The sequence below is a fragment of the Corvus hawaiiensis genome, chromosome Z, assembly GCF_020740725.1.
Source record: "Corvus hawaiiensis isolate bCorHaw1 chromosome Z, bCorHaw1.pri.cur, whole genome shotgun sequence".
In the NCBI taxonomy this organism is placed as follows: Eukaryota; Metazoa; Chordata; class Aves; order Passeriformes; family Corvidae; genus Corvus; species Corvus hawaiiensis.
The window spans coordinates 67,078,575-67,097,312 of NC_063255.1; the positions used below are offsets into that span (position 1 = coordinate 67,078,575).

General features: G+C 42.0%; 1 protein-coding gene and 2 long non-coding RNA genes across 6 annotated transcripts in view; all 3 read right to left on the reverse strand.

Annotated features, from left to right (window-relative positions):
• Positions 1–3,434: 3,434 nt before the first annotated feature.
• Positions 3,435–6,538, reverse strand: LOC125319978. Its single transcript, XR_007200947.1, has 2 exons — positions 6,122–6,538; positions 3,435–3,945 (listed from the first exon to the last, which is right to left on the reverse strand). It is a non-coding gene; the product is annotated as an uncharacterized LOC125319978 (long non-coding RNA).
• Positions 6,539–6,953: 415 nt separating this feature from the next.
• Positions 6,954–9,828, reverse strand: LOC125319986. Its single transcript, XR_007200951.1, has 2 exons — positions 9,147–9,828; positions 6,954–9,003 (listed from the first exon to the last, which is right to left on the reverse strand). It is a non-coding gene; the product is annotated as an uncharacterized LOC125319986 (long non-coding RNA).
• Positions 9,829–16,974: 7,146 nt separating this feature from the next.
• The window catches only part of KANK1 (KN motif and ankyrin repeat domains 1), a 129,404-nt gene continuing 127,640 nt past the window's right edge, over positions 16,975–18,738 (reverse strand). For all 4 annotated transcript variants that reach the window (XM_048291665.1, XM_048291664.1, XM_048291666.1 and 1 more), the window contains 2 exons: positions 18,581–18,679; positions 16,975–17,962 (listed from right to left, as the gene is read on the reverse strand). In XM_048291665.1, coding sequence (XP_048147622.1) covers positions 17,900–17,962; positions 18,581–18,679 — 162 coding nt within the window. In that variant the 3' untranslated portion in view covers positions 16,975–17,899. The remainder of the gene's footprint in view (positions 17,963–18,580; positions 18,680–18,738) is intronic.

An 18,738-nucleotide genomic window follows, 5' to 3' on the forward strand; every position in this document is an offset into this window, starting at 1 on the left:
TTTTCACTAGAAACTTAAGTGGGACAGCCTACCTCAAAGATGAATTACAGGATGCAAAAAATGCAACAGTTCCAAGAAGAACATTAATTCATCACTCTGTCACGTAACTAGTATTTTCTACTCCTGCTTTTCAGGCCAACTGCACAGATCTGTATTATCCATAATGTCACAGAACCTACTGTACAGAAGAAAATATTAATGTTGTTAGTACCTGTTTGGTGTTTTGTGTTCTGGATGAATACCACCAAAATAGATAGATGCCTCATGAATACAAGTACACGATTGATCATTTAATAATGAATTGCTTTAGTTTTGCTAGCTCAAGTCACACGTTGAGTATGGGTTTAGAGTGCAATGTTTTTCTCCATTTTTTTAATGGGTATTTGGTGAGGTTGACAACACATTGCTGGATTTGTCATCTGTGGAGTCATGAAGTAATAGGAGATGGTCATAAACTGCTGTTAGTCCTAAGACTAACCACAATAACTGCTGTTAGTCCTAAGACGAATCACAATAACCTCACTGCAAGTCTTCAGGAAATTTAGTCATTCATTTAATGTACGTCTAGGTATCTCTGGTTTGAGTCCGTCCAGTGATTATGTCAGTGACTTAAGATTACTGCAGTTTGCTGTCACCTTTGGAAATAACTGTAATTAATATTTCTGATGAAACAACAATGAGAAGAATCAAAAGACATTTTTGCTTTTCTTTTTTTTTTTTTTTTTGGTCTTAATAGATATCTGATAGTTGTCCTTTAGCTTTAACTTTTTCTTTAAAGTCCAATACAGCATCTGTTAGTGATGATCTGTCCTTTGCTGATTCATGTCTTTAGCTGATCTCTTGAACCTTGCAAAAATATTTTATTTGCTAACAAGATTATAATTTTGAGGGACAAATGTGGGCAAGACGTGATCCCACCACCACATTTCATATGAGTCAGCAATTCAGTGGGGAGATTACAAATTAAAAAGGATTTAATTCTAATGCTGTTGCCTGGGAAGTGACGACCTTCAGTTTCACAGAAGTCAGTGAGGTTGAGTGCATTTCATTTTAGAGAACTGCTAGACCTGATTCTGTTTAATTTTTCTTTTTCCTGTCAGTGGGTCAAATCAGAGGGTTTGTGAGATATTTTTGACTCTGACAGATCATTTTATAGACTGTATCCCCAGGGCTGGTTGTGGATTCCCAAAAGAGCCTCAGCTGCAGGAGTGGTGAGGGATAGAAGATAAAGCATGCACACTGCCAGTCTGCATTGTTTGAAAACATCTATGTGTCCATAAACACTCTGGACGTTTTGAACAAATATCAAAGACAGAGGGAGTCAAGCAAAGAAGAGAAACCGTGCCAGCACATTCCCTGAGACACTGATAGGAACTGGGAAGCTCCTCGGTGTTGAACTTTAGTGTTTGCCTGCAGCTTTGGGTGTTTTGGCTGCCCTACAGCCATCTGCTTAACAGAATAAACAGGTGTAGAGGTACCCTCGTTTCTGCTCCTCCAGCTATGTCAGTCTGCACATGCGTTTACTCACGTGAGTCATCGGCTAGTTTTCAGCTGGTTTACTTGTGCCAGTAGTCTCCCATGCAAGTGTATTCGCTGGAGCGACAGACATCGTCACAACTAAAACACTTGAAAAGATACTTCAGGAAAAATCCAGTAGGTGGCATAAATAAGCCATGCATTTTTTATTTATTTTTTTACTTTTCATTTGTACACATGTGCAGTTCTCTTTCATTCATTCCTTATTTTAATCCTCCTTTAACTTACAGGGAAGCTGAAGTTTTGTCACTTGGCTCTTAAAACTTCATCCCCCAGGCAAAGTTTTGTATTTCAAGCAGAGGATTTTCTCCATGCTTTCTGGAAGCATATAGGTTTTGGGGTTGTTTTTCCCCCCACCTCTATATTTATGTTTCTAGCATTTTCTGTTTTCAGGTTATACTACCTGCAGATCTCAAACTGCCTGCACCACAACAAAAGGAAAGGGTTTCTTACTGGGCAGATATCTGAACCCAAACCTTGCCTTGCAATTCTCAGTATTTACTAGATTTTATAGTCACCCTTACAGCTGTTCTCTCAGACACTTCTCTGTGATGATAGATAGAGTACTGGCACCAGGAGCATTACTCCAGATCAGTGAAGTCTGATAAACCACTGATGGCTTTTGCTTAAAGTCATTTCAGTCAAGCTGAATCTTTAATTCAGACTTAAGATTTTTAAGTGCCTCAGCCTTCCTTGCTCCAAAAATGTTTCTGTGTCATGGGCATTTAGGGATAAGGTTTCAGTGTGCTACTTGGTTCTCTTCTCCTCAAACTCCATCTTTTTTTTTTTTTTTTTTTTCCCCCTCTGGTGCTCCGGGCTCCACTCTCACTGAGTGAACAGCTAAAGCAATGTATAGTGCTGCCGCCTTTCCTCAGTGAGAGTGAGGAGACTCCTTGGGGTGGTCCACAGCTTGCCAAGTAAGCTCAGGGCTGTCTTCCTGCATCAGCCCCAAAAGCTGCTCTGCTTACAAAGACCACTGTTTGTAGCAAGATGGGATTGTGTACACTCTTCAGCACCCTCAGTTCATGTTCTTTTCTCTTGGTACAAATCCATACTCACTGGGAAGATAAGGTGTCAGGGGACCCTTCTCCAAAGGGTGCAAGAAGGAATGTTGGCAGGGGGCAGGGAACAGCATCATGCGTATCCCAAGTTGGAGAACAGGCCTGCCATAGCAGGCCTTAATGGCCACTGAAGCAGCGTGTTTATTCACACTCTGGATATTGGTATTCTTCCAATAAGTATGGGGCAAGAGAGCCTTCACATCAGTAACTTCAGATGAGCCACAACTGAGAAAAGTGATGGGTGCCTAAGCAGACACGTTTGTTTGCAAGATACACATTAATGAGAATCTAGAGTTTAATGGTCCAAATGTCAGGGTTATGGTAAAAATTATTTATGTAAAAATAAAGAAAAGCCTACCTGTTACAACAAATGGCTCTTCCCCTTCATGGCTGTGAGTCCATATCAAGCTGGGTAGCGTCTATTGTTAAAACAATTCTGGGAATGATTTTAATTATTTTTCTGGCTTTGTTTCTTTTTAGTTGCCTTAAGAAAGTTTTATTAAGGGCTATGGGAAGAGATTTCTCTTCTAGTAAAGAGGGGGAAGATGTTGTGGTGGTCAAGGCCACCACAGAAGTGACCAAGGAGCCACCAGGCCCAAGAACAGCAGAGGTCTGCTGGTAGGCAGGTACTAATGTACAAAAGTGCCTCCATGGCCACTTCTGCCCTGGCCTTGACCACCGCAACATCACGACTGTTCCCAGAGCATCCTATGAGAGTCTGCCTGGGCAGAGTGTAGACAGCTCTCGCACACTCACGCAACACCCGGGGTGGGTAAGCACATACACACACAAGCACTTTGGTGAACCACGCTGAGAACAAAGAGGCTGGAGGGGCTCTTTGTGTGGAGTTCCACGGACAGAGTTTATTCCATACATTAAGGGATCCAGGGGCAAAGAGCCTGGATATCACAGCGTCCAGGAATTAAGTATGGGGAGGAGAAGGGGCAGAGAGAGGGCCAGAGACCAATGGAGAAAGAGCGGAGGGGAGCAGCACAGGGGGGTCCAGGGTACACAAACCAACGGGGAAACATGGAGGGAGGAGTTGGGATACAACAACCAATGGGGTGTTGAGGAGGGGAGAACATTCTGGAACTAAGACTTATAGGGAAGAAAGGGGGCGGTAGGCCAATGGGCCAACTAACTGGGAGTAATCTACATATCACGACGAAGGACTATGGGAACTCGCTGTGACTACTGTGGCACTTCTGTACATTGGTACCTGCCCACCAGCAGATTTCCACTGTTCTTCGGTCTGGTGGCTCCTTGGTCACTTCTGTGGTGGCCTTGACCACCACAACAAGTCCAGCGAATGAGATTGTCCCACACTGCTCAATAAAAACAGGATTAACTGGAAACAAAATTCACTTTGTTACATTATGCCAAATATAATACAAAACCAAAGCAGTTTTCAAGTTCAATGAAGCAAATAGAATGGAGATACTTAAAAAATGCATATGTTTATCATATTTCCACCCTGACTAATTTTACTACTAACAAAAAAATAGCATTTTTTTACACTAAAACCTACATTCTTCGTTTCCTCGTTTGTTCATGCAAATTGGAATAATTTCATTGCAGACATAAAGGCTGAAGAAAACACCCTGTCAGCCACTTGAAAATTTCAGTCATGGTTAATAATTGACTTGGATAGCTATTTGAAAGCATTATTAGGCCCAACGTATAAAATAGAAGTTAAAAAGCAAGTGTGGAGAAAACCACTGAACTGCTTCTTCTCAGTATTCATTGTTCATTTTAGGCACACTTGAAAATTAATTGGATCCAGTGACTTAGAACATTGAAGATTCTTGCATGACTCATTAAGCTGACATTTCTAACATTCCTAATTCACACAGTAAGAATGATAGAGTCGCATAAGCTATACGTTTGAGCTCCTTCATCAGGGTAGGACTACTGAAGAGAATGCCCTTAGTCTTGAATATCATCATCAATTCAGCTCTAAGACATCTGTAATGGAGCTGAGTTTGATAGACTGCCAGAGTATGAAAAACTAAGCTCCAGCATCTTAAAAATAGGCAACACAATTAATTGCTAGTTTTTTATTTATGGTCTTTAATGTTTTAATAGATACAGTTAAATTTCCACTTCACTGAGCAAACCAATTGGGATTTAAAGGAAGAAATAGATCATTTCAAATTATAAAGCACTTGCTTTATTACCTATGCCTTCTCTAAATGGTGCAAGTTTTTATTATTTTGCATTCTTGATCTTCAGAAACTTACAGCTGCTGAAACTCTGTGGTTCTGAAGGACATTTACAGCTGAGGTAACAGAAGGGGTAGGTTTTGCTATGTCAATTTACTATCCATCCAGTTTTTTTATTTGTGTATTATTATTTGTTGCACATAATTCTGATGCTCAATAGAAGCAAGGTTATTGTTACAATATCTCCTTCTGATTTATTTTCATCTTTTTTCCTTAAGCCTAAATAAATATATTTTTCACATAATTTACTGCTCTCAGGGGAGTATTCTGTGAGACTTCCCATTAAAATCAGTGAGTGTAGCACACATGCTTGAGAGCAAAGTGTTGTGCTGCTCTTCCCCCATTTCTTCCCATTTCCTGTGGGAAGCCTTTCAGATCCACTGGGTGGGGCAGGGGTATCAGAATTGCCTCCAGAAACAGCTGAGCTCTTCCAAATATTTTAATCAAAGTCAAATGACTGTTACTTAATCAGTCATGCTGTGAAATGACTTGATGTGAGCTGCTGACCTTTTGCATTTCCTAGCATGGGAAAGAGGCTTTCTTCTTTGCTGTCGGCCGGCCTCTCTTCCCCTGCAGCCTCTCCCATTCCAGCCTCCATGCCCCAGAGCTCCTAGAGCAACTGGGCAGTTCAGAGGTGGTCCCTAAATGCTATGGACAGTGAATTGGGTCTTTCCATCTTCAAGGGTTTGTGTTGTCATCCCACCTCCATGCTAGGAATCCAGTCCAAAGAAGGGACCTGGGAGATCTGGGTCCCAGGAAATCTATGCCTATCAAGTAAAGCTTTACTTAGTGCTATCAAGATAATCAGAGCACTTAGTTGGCTTCCTTAGGCAACAGTTTTCTTCTATCACTTGTGTTTCTGTCAGCAGTGTTGGGGTTGATGATCTCTGTACATCATATATGCACATTTGGTAATTAACAGTCATTGAGTTCCTCTGATACTATTGGTGAGAAGCTGGTAAGGAAGATGACACACTGTTACAAATGAGTTCAAGTGTTATTAATTTTAATTAGGCTGGCTTTGTCGAGACACTGAGATACCTTGAAAGGTGATGGAAACACTGTATAAAAACTAATTAGTCATCTTAATTTTTTGTCATTTATATGCAAACAGGGCATTTGCAGATGCCAGAATAAAGTTGTTAGCCATCCCAGCTAAGTGCATGAAAATATTCACATTGTCTGAGTAAAATATTTTAAAATATCCTCAGAGTTTGAAATTGTAACAGATAGCACATGATGAGGTTGAGAACAAAGAGTTATCTTCTCTGCATGGTTGTTTAAGTCATTCTTTTCTCTTACCTGATTTCAAGAAACCAAGGCATGGAGATTGCCTTTCCACTGGAAGGCAGCTTCTGTGAATTCACAATAATGACATCTAAGAAGATTGTTCATTAGGCACCTAAGGTAAGTAGGGTACACCTCTAGTATTGCCCGAGTCTCTATTATAAACATAATAGCCCATAATTCCTCTTTGCAGGACTCACTGTGTTCTACTGCCTGAATGATACATACCTTAAATACCTGCCTGGATACTCACTTTGCTTTATGGCCCATCAGCTTGCCGATGATTTGGTCCTCTGGGTGAAGAATACATGCTTTAACCAACTTTGAGTAGCTGTTTATTCTTATGTGCTGTAGTGTTGCAGTGGGGCTACTGCAACATGCATATACCAAACCAGGAGTCCTGTGGAAAGGAAATATATACGGACAGACAGATTCTTGCTAGCTGTTTCAGAGATGTTTATTTCTCCAGCCGCATGGCCGGAGCTCTGCCGAGGAACTGTTCCAGTCACGGGACCAAGGGTCCTTCTGCCCGCGCAGGGAACACAAACCAACCAGTGGGAACGAGGCTGAGCAGGGGCAGGGAAACCCCGTGTCTGTGCCCTCAGGGCCCCTCTCCCAGGGCTACACGGCGGGGGAGGAGACCCCAACACTGTAGTGAGATCCCTCCTGTCTTTTTTCAAAACAAACTTGAGGAACAATGTGAAAATTACACATAGATACACTCATGTACCTGAGTTTTTTTCCTTTTTTTTTTCGGAAAGAATAGTCCCTTGGTTACAATCATGGTATTGTTAAAGTAGGAGCTGTTATCAAGGGTGGCAATGTTATTAACAAATAATATCTTTTATTCCTATTCAAGAATATATCTAAAATAATTGTTATTATCAATATTAACTTCTAGGGGGCACTAGTTAACTACCTAAGATGGTCAAAATAACTGATGTCCCAAACCAAGTCATATGAGATTGCACTGTTGATCATACTTCAGAAGTGGACCAGTGATGGTGGTGGTGGTAAAAGGAGACAGTGGAATACTGGAATTCAGGAATGGCCTCAAAATGCCAGTTAATACAACCCTTTTCCTAGCAGGGGACAGAAGGAGTGACTTCTGCACACTTAGATCTATTTGGATGCTACTGAATAGTAGGAAACACAATGTCACTATGATGAGAGACTCACTAGTTTACTCACCATCAGCAATGCTAGAGAGAAGTAGAGAGGGTAGCGATAGAAGAGCTGCACATTTTCCCTGCAATTCTGGACTCATGCTGTGCCCAAGGCTTCATTTAAAGTCAAGACTAAGTTTCCACATGCAGTCTCCTCTCTACCTTTGCCCCACCAGTATCTCAAGAAAAGACATGGCAGTTCAGGATGACAACCTAGGCATCCTTGCGCTGTTGTTTGTGCTTTTTGTTCAGCTTTAGGATCAACACACTTGGCTGTGCTCAGCCACAGAAGAGGATCAGCTTTGCTCTCTGTGGAGGGCAATCACCTACTTCAGGTACTTTCAGGCAGTCTGTATTACATTTCAGGATTAATTCTTTGGAATAGCTAGTTCCTCAGGTCAAGTATTTATGTGTTGGACAAGCACATCCAACTCAGCTTGTTTTCATGTTTCTCAGTAACAATGCATGCCAGCAGCAGACCATCGAAACCCCTGTTCAGGTCCATGATAGGTGATTTTTTTCAGGTTTGTTCCTGCCTTTGAAGAACCTTTTTTCTTGCAGTCTTGAGGAGAATAATACAGAAACCTTCCTGCAGTTGGAAAAGAGTTACAGCCATCATCTTTGCTGCTGTAAGTTAGGGCAAGTGCCCCTTTTGATCTGCCCTCTGGTGAGGAGTGGGGGCTGGGGTGACCTGTTCGTGTGAAATATGTCTCCTGCACCAGATTTCATGGCAGGTAATTTTATTGGCATCCTCAAGAAAATCATCCTGTAATTTGAAGAGAACTTTAATTCCTAGAGCAGAGGTAGATCTCAGAGCCTGGGTAGCCATCCAGTACCTCTTGGGTAGACTAGTTCCTTACAAGTGAAAGAATGCAACCCCCAGAGTTTTCTCAGAAGGTAAAGTCAGGCTCCTGAACTTCTTCCATGTTGACTTGGTAGAAGAGCTGTAGAAATCCTGTGGTTTAGCACAGGGTTACATGGCAAGGTTCCTTTCTCTGCCTATGGAGCTTACCTTTCTGTTAGCAATTGTTTTACAGTGTTCATCCCTTCTTCCAAAGGCAATTCTGGGCTACAGGGCACAGCATTTTTCCATCTCCTGACACCAGATCTTAGGTGAGAATACTGTTGGTCTCTTTGCACAAAATTTGTGTAGAAAGCAGTGGGCTACTAATTCAATGTTAAATTAGAGAAAATAATTGTGACCAAGATTTGCATGTGTCAGCTCATACATGCAGCCCTGATATGTCAACACTTGAAAGGGGGTTATTAAAAGAGGAAGAATTAATGAACTAATACCAGAATACTGAAACAAACAAACAAAACCCCAACTCAACCAATCAAAAAACCCCAACCCATACTCAAAAAGAAACACATAAACAAAAACTCAAACCCCAACAAACCCCTGTAACTAACTGCCCTGTCAGAGAATCGGGCCGTTGTCTTCTGCACGCCTGCAGCAGTGCTGGATTTATCCTGCCTGCAGAGGTCTCCCCACTCCACAGAGAAGTCATGGGGAAGGCTGAGGGAGGGGGAACAGCCAGCATGTGCTAGGTTGCAGCTGGGCTCTCCATCAGATCTACAGGGCACAGTGGGAAGGCACTGGATGATTTTGTTCATCCAGCTTAAAGGAGGCATTTACAGTCATATCTGTAGCATGTTTTCATAAACTCAGATACATACCTTTTTTCACATGAATATGTGTCTTCTTTGCTTTCAATTCTTGACCATATTCTGACCAAATATGAGTTGTGTGAAGGCTGGAATAGGCAGTTACCATGTGAGACAAAGATGGAAACAAACTCAATATTAATTTAATTCATTTTAAAACTCACCCAAATTTCCTGAGAACTAAAACCTGGTTTTGCAGAACTAACCTGGAGAGTTTTCTGTATCTCTTTGCCTGTCTCTTTGCAAACCATCTGCAGAGCTTATTATTTCAGCACTCACATAATGTGAGATGTTCTAAATTCCTTATTTACAGGATTTGTCTCTTATCAAAACAAAACTACGCATTTAAACTTCTTCCTTATTTTCAACTTTCAACTTTTTAGCAGCTGTTGTTTGCTCTGTTGAGGGTGGCAGACTTTGGACCTGTCTGCTGGGGACACTGTGACTGTAAATGGTGTCAAGTTGCATTCCATCTTCCAGTGTCAGGTGCCTCTGCTCCACCTGAAATGGACAAAAAATGTACAGATCATTTTTTGTTCTCATCACACTGCTGATTCTTGTTTAAGCAACTCTCTGGCAAGTTCTCTTTCAGTGTTACAGATTTCCAACTTTCTATTGTGCCCACAAATACATAATACTTTTCCTCAGTTGCTTCAGTCTGGTTTTGCTAAAACAAATCTCATTTTGTCATACTGTGTTTCTAATCTCTCCCAATCTCTTTGTACAGCTGTTCTGCTCACACTTCTCCCAAATCATCAAATGCAGAAGGCATAACGTGCTTCTTGCTCCTCCTGCTAGGCTAGTGATGCAGATTAAGCCACCACAATAAAGGGCCCCTGAACAGATGTATCTGGTTGGACTGGAAAATTCTCATGATAAATTTGCAAGAATGAGTGCATGGTGGTGGAGTGGGGCAAGCCATTTCCAGGGCCAGCCCCTGCCTGCTCCCACCTCCTCACTGCCAAGGGATTGTAACTGTCTGACTCCAAGTCTCACTCACCCTTGGGACTAGAGAAAAGTTGCCTTTCCAGCAAAATGCCCAAGAGCAATGCAGGGGTGCTGCACGATGACTGCCAGACAGAGCAGGTGGCTTTTCATGCCTCAGAGAAAGGTGTGATACCATAGCCAGGAAGTAGAGAAGGATCTTTCCTAATCTGCCAGTTCCGCCATGACGTGCAAATGAAATCTCGTATCTTCACCTCAGTAAAGTTAACATGGCTCAATGAGGAAGGACAGCATTACTGGGGGAGCATGAGCTACCCTTCCAGCTCTGCAGCTAGCCAAAGCTCTAGAGAATGCAGCAAGGGCTGCTTCTGCAGCAGTGCTAAAACCATTAAGTGAAAAGCTGAAAAAAAATTACCAGTACGTCTATTAGAAATACCTCTTAGCTACTTACATTCAAATCAGCACTTAAAGATTCCAAAGCACACATACAGCTTTGAAATAAATGTTACCCCTTATATTATCTAAATAATAATCCTGCAAATGAGTGTAATGGTGTTTGGAGTACGTGGAGATTGAGGTTTGTCATTCACGGCTGAATGTATTTAATATAATCTGCTCAAGTATAATGAGGCCCTTATTTATAGGTCTCTGCATAGAAGTCCTTGAAGGGCAGTTTTGTATTGCAAGAACTATTTAAAAAGGCAGTTTATTTTTTATGGTGTTGGCTAACCAAACATACATAGACATGGTTCTCAAGAAGAATGGCTACCACTCACCAAGTGGCACAGGGTGAAGCAACAAGGCACCGGTGGATAAAATGATAGAGAGAAAAAAAGGTCAATCAAGCTTGCCTGCCATGCCCCCACTCGCTCTAAGGCCCCAGGTGAAGTGCTCACAGCAGGTGCCAACTACCTAAAGACTCCTGTTTTCCCTAATAACCCTCTCATTCTTGAGATCTCTTCAAGAATGATGCATAGGGTGGGAGTTTTGGTGTGTGGAAACATGCTTTTTCTTTCAACAGGAAAAACTGAAAATAGTTAAGGAAATGGAACGCTTACAACAGAAGTTTTGAGAATTCATTAATCACCTGTAGTAAGGAACCATCTGATATATTGACAAAGGTTTGTTGTACTGGGTTTATATAGCCAGGTTTTGGTAGCTGGAGTGCCACAGGGGTGGCTTCTGTGAGAAGATGCCAGATGCTTCTCCACATCCAGTGCCAGCTGGCTCCAAGACAGACCCCCTGCTGGCCAAGGCCGAGCCCATCAGTGATGGTGATAGCTCTTTGGGCATAATTATCACTGCATCCCGCAGTGGTAGGGAGGAGGAGAGAGATCCAGCAGGCAGGAATTGTGCAGAAAGATTGATTTATTTAATTATTTTACAAACTCTTTTATAGACTTTTTTCTTCATAGTCTAATTGGACAAAAGATCAGCCACCCCCTGGGGTGATTGGCTAAAATCCTAAAACATCCATTGTCAAAATATTTTTCTATTATACCATAAACATAGTTCTACAAGGTCGCAGGTGTTCATAGCTTATAGAACTTCTGCTAATATCTTCGTGAGAGAGAAAAGTATCTCACGGCTTAGAAAGAAACAGGAAAATTTCTTGCTAGCAGCATTTTTGTATCCACACGTAATACGTATAAGAAGGGGGGAAAGCTGCTCAGCAACAGCAGCTAGAAGAGAGGAGTGAGAACATTGGAGAGAAACAGCTCCGCAGACACCAAAGTGGAGAAGGAGGGGGAGGAGGTGCCCAAAGTGCTGGAGCTGAGGTTCCCCTGCAGCCCATGGTGCAGCCCATGGTGAGACAGCTGCAGCCTGCAGCCCAGGGAGGTCCATGGTGGAGCCGAGATCCACCTGCAGCCTGTGCAGGATGCCATGGCAGAGCAGGTGGATACACAAGGGAGGCTGTGACCCTGCTGGAAGCCCACTGTTGAGCAGTCTCCTGTGTATCATAGAGACAGCATGCACAGGTCCTGCCAGGAGACTACTCCTGCCTGCTGGAGCAGGTTTGTTGGCAGAACTCATGGCCTTGTGGGGGACCCACAATGGACTGAAGAACCGCAGCCTATTGGAAGGATTCAAGGTAGAGAATTTGTGGAGGACTGTCTCCCACGCGATGGATCCCACACTGGAGCAAGGTAAGAGGAGGGAGGAGCAGCAGAAGCAACTTGTAATGGACTAACTACAACCCTCATTCCAGTCCTCCTGTGCTGCTGGTGGAGAGGAGGCAGAGAATTCAGTAGTGAAGTTGGGCCTGGGAAGAAGGGAGGGGAGAGGGAAGGTGTTTTAAGATTTGGGGTTTATTTTCTTGTTATCCTAGTCTGATTTGATTGACAGTAAATTGAACTAATCACTCTGAGCCTGTTTTGCCTGTGACAGTAACTGCTGAGTGATCTCTCCCTGTCCTTATCTCAACCCACCAGACTTCTCTCTCTCCCCATACCATCTGAGAAGGGAGTGACTGGGTTGTTTGGTGGGCATCTGGCATCCAGCCAGGATCAACCCACCACAGATGTATACAGCTGTAAGACAATACTACTTTGAGCATGACTTACTTATGTGCTTTGTTTTTGTTGCCTAACAACCTGTCAGGAAAACAAATGTGCTGTTTTACAAACAACTTTAAGAAGTGGTTACAATCCTCTTTGAAAAAAAAAACAACCCACCAACAAAATCTTGTGTTTACTGAGTAGTTTCTTACAGATAGGTTCCTAAATATTTGTGCAGGTAGCATGCAATTCTGCAGCTCCTTAAACAGCTAAAACCACTTTACTGTCCAGTGGTGCCCAAGGTACTGACACATTGGATGATGTTACACGAACTAAATAAAAATTGCAGCAACTGATGGAAAAAACAGCAACCAGGTGGCTCAGCTTTAACCAGCACTTCCCTTCAGTGCATGTGTGCACAAAGACACAACAGCCAAAGTGAAGTAAAACAGGCAGGAATTTTTAAAATTTACTTCCCCAGGCATTGCATTAAGTTGTGAATAGTAAAGGCTAATACTTCCACAATTCCAAACTGAAATACGAAACAAACCTAAACCTGGGTACCCCTTTCCTCTAATCTCACTGTGGTCATTTCAAAAAGCATTTAATGCAAAATCCTCCTTGCATGTCTTCCAACATTGCTCTTTGGCCCCTTACTTCTGTCCCTTGTCCCACACCAGGCCTTCAGACACAGGCCCAAGCATCAGCACATGAACTGAACAACTGAAGCATCTCTTTTTAGTGAGGAAATGTTTGTAATTGACACACCTGGGTGCCAGCAGAAGAGCAGGAAGGGATGAAGTTTACAGACCTGCATGCAGGCCGAGTCCACTGAGGAGAGCTGTCTGCAGCTGCAGTAAGAGCATGAATGCTTAAATGTTGTTTAGGCCAGCTTTGCTGGTGCCTTTCAAAGGCAGGAAGATGCCTGTAATATTTGGGCTGCTTTCCTTCCAGGAAACAGCTAGTCCTGTGTGTCAGGGACTGACGCCAAGGCTTGCATTAATTCACACCATGGTTGAACTGGACTTGTAACAGCCAGACTTCTCAGCCAAAAGTATGAGACACCAGGAGAAATGGACTAAAAAGCTATTTCTAGAATAACTTGAATTCTTCCAGCTGTATCAAGAAGATAAAACCTCTGCAAGTATGTCTTGTAAAAAATGCTTCCTTCAGTTGTTGCTCTTAGATGAATATTTTGTTGGTTGATTTCCATAATATAAAACTCTACACCAGTAACTCTCACCTTTTAAGTGGCAGACTCACTTACAAGTATGACAATGTATCTGGAAAAAGACAGTGACATATTTTACAGTCTTGAAAAAGTGCCAGATCTCTTATATATTCACTGACAGTCAGAGTTCAAAGGTGATGACAACATCATGCTTGGATATACTGAGAGTCAATCATCATCTGACCTGAAAAACAAATGCCAGCAGGAGTGTGTAGGGGGAGCTCAGGTCAGAGCTGGTATGCATGGTAAGCCCCTTAATCCCAGCACTGGTGATAAATGCCATCCAGCATTACTAGGTGGAATTAAACTTGGCATCAGGGGCATCAGAGGATACAAACACTTTTGGGAACCTCCTAACTATTTCCTGGGGAAGGGCCTGACTTCCACAGTATGAAGTACTTCAGGTGTCACCTCTTGGAGCTGGGAGTACCATTTAAGAGAACAAAATTCTAAGGGAAGTAATTATTCTTTTTTTTTCTTTTTCTTCTTATTTTTTTTTAAGTGCTTAATCATTAAGTCTACCCAAATAGGATTTTAAGCCAGAAGTGATATTCACTGACTTTAGTATGATAGTCAAGTTAATTTTGTACTTTTCACTTATATTCACTAACACATACAAAATTTTGGTTCCTTTCAGCAATCTTCCTGATATGGCATACCACAACAGCCTACTTTACCATACAGCTAAAACTGGGGTCACTTTTCTTTAACAAGGCGTTTTAGCCCAGGAAAATGAGGTTTGGGGGCAAAACTGAACATTGCACAGAAATGCAGAGCTCAAAGCTTCATCTAACATTTTCTGAAGCTATAGGCAGTTAGTTTCTTTTGCTTACCAGGAAAATGGCAACTAAATAAATGCAGGCACTCCAAGTTGCATAATCTGACACTTGTATAGTGTCAGGGTGGTCAGATTCCTCCACAGGTTTCTGTCACTTAGAAAATGTTTTAATTTCTGATACACCAGATCTATTCAGGGGTGGGGGACGAAAACAAAAGAAAGAAGAAATGTTTATTCCACATTACTCCTCTTATGCTTTTTTTGCAGGTATTAAAGTACCTTTGGTGACTCTCGCTGTGTCATCAGTCACCCAGACTACCAGACTAGTTGCTTTAAACCCTTTTATGATAGCTGCACATCCAGCAATCCCATCACTCCCACTGGTTTTTGCAGGGAGAAACAGAAACCTGTTCCAGCATGGAAAATAACAGTCATGGCCCTCTGCTCTGGAAAGCTATATTCATGGGCATTTTACATTCTTTTTTTAGCTCCATTATGTACAAAGAGGGAGTTAGGCTATAGTTTGTACAAATAGCACGTGCAAATGAAGCTCAGTAGCAAGGTAAGACCACAGCAACAGAGACCATCGTTTAAAAACTATTTTGGGGGTAAAGATCCACTAGACATGTTACTAATTAACCTATTTCCTATGGCAATACAGAGGCACTACTGAAGAGAACATTTATCAGACGGCTCAGCATACTCTTTATCAGTCAGACTTTGGAGCATAATCTACATGCTTTAAAACTGCCATCATAGCCCCACAGAATCACAGCATATCTCAAGTTGGAACGGACACATGAAGTCCAAGTTGGAACGGACACATGAAGTCCAACTCCCCACTCCTCTAAAGACTACCTAAAACTACGGTCATAAGATAAAAGTCAAGAGTTAAATGTGTGATCACTAACACCCTTAAAAAAGCACAAGTAGTCTGGCTTTGGTCAACCCAGTGCTAAATAAAAATTACATTCTTGGTAAAACTGAAATTAGAAACCTTCTCGTGTTCCGAATTCTGTCCTGGCAGTATGTCTCTCCGCTAGACAAGAATTTAATCCATGAGATACAGGCAAGCATGTATAAGTAACTGAACTGGATTTTCTGTAAAATTAGATTAAGTTCTGGAGAAAGATTAAAGCAGTCATCCATTTTCTCCACTTCATCAGCTTGATTTGTTTATCTCTAGCACCACGTGTATTTTAAACTCATGAAGACAAGAACAGATTCTTGCCTTTGCTTTCCAGACAGTTGTTCAACTGGGGCAGGAGATGGCAGATCAACAGATCTGAAAAAGACTCAAAAGCAACTCTTGCCATGCCCAAGCCAGGGAGATCCAACTTGCACTAATTCTGTTTAATGATAAAACCACCCAGATCCTAAGGGAATGAGGAATTCATTGGGAAGCTGGCACTGCAGTTGTGTACTATGTATGATGCAATCTCAGGTCATTCGGTGGGTGCCTCACAATTCAGCTCCCTATTACACAGGACAGCCTGCACTCACTGACAGATGGCAAAGTGAGTGACATTTTTCTGGTTTTTTGTTTGTTTGTTTTTTCAGCTGCTGCTCTCTTTGCTGTCAGTCTTGTGTCAGAGGGAAGACCTTATTTTCACAGTGATTTGGCTTGTTGGGTGATGTACCTCTATACCTATAGCATGTAGCATCGAGGTGAGAGAGCATCCACAATTTATTAGATGCCAAGTGAAGAGTGAGAAGAGAAGCTGGCCAGAGAAGTGCAAGAGTAAAAACTGACTGACCTCAAGGGGTGGGGGGGCTTGTTTGGGACCACTGTGCTATGTCCCCCCCAACAGAGATACTTCACCTGCCCTTTGTCCAGGAGACACTCGCAAGCACTGGGGTACTAGCCTAGCACTGGTCATCACACCGTACCTGCAGTGCTGGACCAAACCAGGTCTGACAGAGCTCACAGAAACTTCTTGGCAGGCCAAGTCACCCAGTCAATGTAGGCCAAAGTGAGAATGGCTTCAGTGAGTCCCTATTTCAAAGGGACTTTGTAGGAAAAGCTGTTTGATAAGGACTTAGGGAGAGAAGGACAAAGGGCAGAGTGTAACAGAACTGTTCAGATCCCTTGAAGGAAGGCACTGAGGTGTCTTTCTGTCTCATCAGGTAGGTCAGAACTGACAAGGATACATAGGCACTAGCTTAGGACTTGCTTCAATGCCATCTAAAAGCTTCGATGCCATCTAAAAAGCATCCCATCCACCAAGCTGCCAGGATTGTTTGTAAGATAAAGCTCAAATGCTTTTATTTCAGTTGATAGATACTTTTCAGTTCAAGTAAACTGCTTGAACACAGTCCTTCAACACCTCCCCAAGATGCTTCACAAGGCTGAGAGGTCACCTCTTAACCAAACAGCAAAGGGTGCAGCCTTGGCAACATGTGCAAGACCAGCAAAGGCGGATCATCTTGGGCAAAGTTCCTCCAGTCATCAGGAAAAGCCTCATGTGGGCACTGTCCAGTCCTCCCTGCCATGATTTACCAATTTAGCTTGTTTTCCTGCTGCAGTTGTAATGTGCAGCATTTCTGGATGATGACAAATCACAAGTAAAACAGGAGAGGAGTAAAACAGCATAATGAAATTTTATTCTGAAAATACGGCAAGAGTCTAAGGCACTTCAAACATTTCAATACACTTGACTAAAGTGAATGTGACAAGGTAATAGCATTCCATAAATACTCACCAAGAACTACACTCAATTCCACTCAAGGGGAATATACAGCTGGTACCTCTAATTTTATTCTCCAATAAACATATATGGAGCTTATAGACTGACACAGTTAATAAAAATATGGTAACAGGACATGTAATTCTTCATGTAGGTTTTAATTATTAAGGAATATAAAATGTTGAAAATACTGTGTGAGTTAATTTTATAGATACTAGTATCTTTTATATAAAAAGTTATACATTATCCCCAATTAGCAACAACTTACTTAGTGAACTTCAGACCTGACAAGAGGCTCTATCCCCATTACCTACCCACTCACCCACCAGCTCAAGATCCATGGAGCTGACTACATAAGCAACTGCAACTTCTGAATTTCAAAGTAATTAAAAACATGAAAATCATGTTGGAATGAAATTTATGAGAAGTTTACTGTGATGAAGTCTAGGCACAGTAAATACATTTTAGAATGACTAGAAATAAGCCACTGGGATACCCCTGCATTGACAGCTTTAGAAGTCTTAGTTTGCACATAACATACGAAAGGATAATCTACAACAAAGAAAAACAGGATTTATGCCAGTGTACAGAAAGATGAGTATGTGAGCAAAAGAACAGTTCTGGCTAAGGTTCTCCACTGAGCACTACTTTATGCTTGCTTCAAGTTTACAGTTTTCTATCTTTAGCACTAGATCTCTGCTTTCACTTCGCTGGTGAGTTCAGGCACAAGACAATTACATTCAGTATCTGTCTCAGTAAAACAGTAACATTTAGCAGCTTAAAGATGGCATAGAGATTTTTTACAGATATTTATATGCTACTACTCAAACGTGGCTCTGTGGGTGGGACCAGGAGATGTCCTTCTGCTAAGCCTAGGAGTGCCCTAAAAAAGAAGAAAGAAGAGTTAATCAAAATGAAATTATTCCAGCCAGCTGATAGAAAACACAACACTCAAAGTTACTCTGTTCAATTCCTTACCTTTAATTGTACAGATAATTTCTTTTTTTTATTTTAGGAAGCAAAGTGCCAGCTATCGTACAGCCTTTTAACTGAGAGCACACGTTGTTTAGACAGTGAAATGTTTAGCAGCAGTTTATCAGGAGAGTGAGTCAGGGCTAGAGAAGAGGTGGATAGCTGCCAAAACACCTAGAACAGCTATGTTTCAGTTTCCAGGTCAATAATTATCATTAAAATGATACAACAGCACCTCTGTGCACTAGCCAGAATCAGTGAACCTTGCTAGTGAGCTATCTGTACCCCCTGGTAATTGGGAGGAGAAGCAGGAACTATCCCCCAGCCAGGCTTCAACCTTCTGCAGTCACCATGTATTTTAAAACGCACATTCCACTTAGCAGCACAGAAATTATCTTATGAATAAACTCAAAATTTCATGTGCTGTACTGCTGTACAGCTGTCAGGGAGTACACTTCTTGTTTACATTTCACTATATTGATCAGCAGCAGCAAGGCAGAACATAAACTACAGGAGGCTGTGTACTAACCGGTGACTGGGTTTTGGAAAAGTTGACATGGGCATAAAGGAGAACCGCTATGTCCTTATGTCCAGCTTCCAGGGCTATTGAAAGTGCTGTGCTGCCATCCTGAGAGAAGAAAGGAAGAAACAAGAGAATTAGTGCTTGTACGCTTTAACAGACCTCTT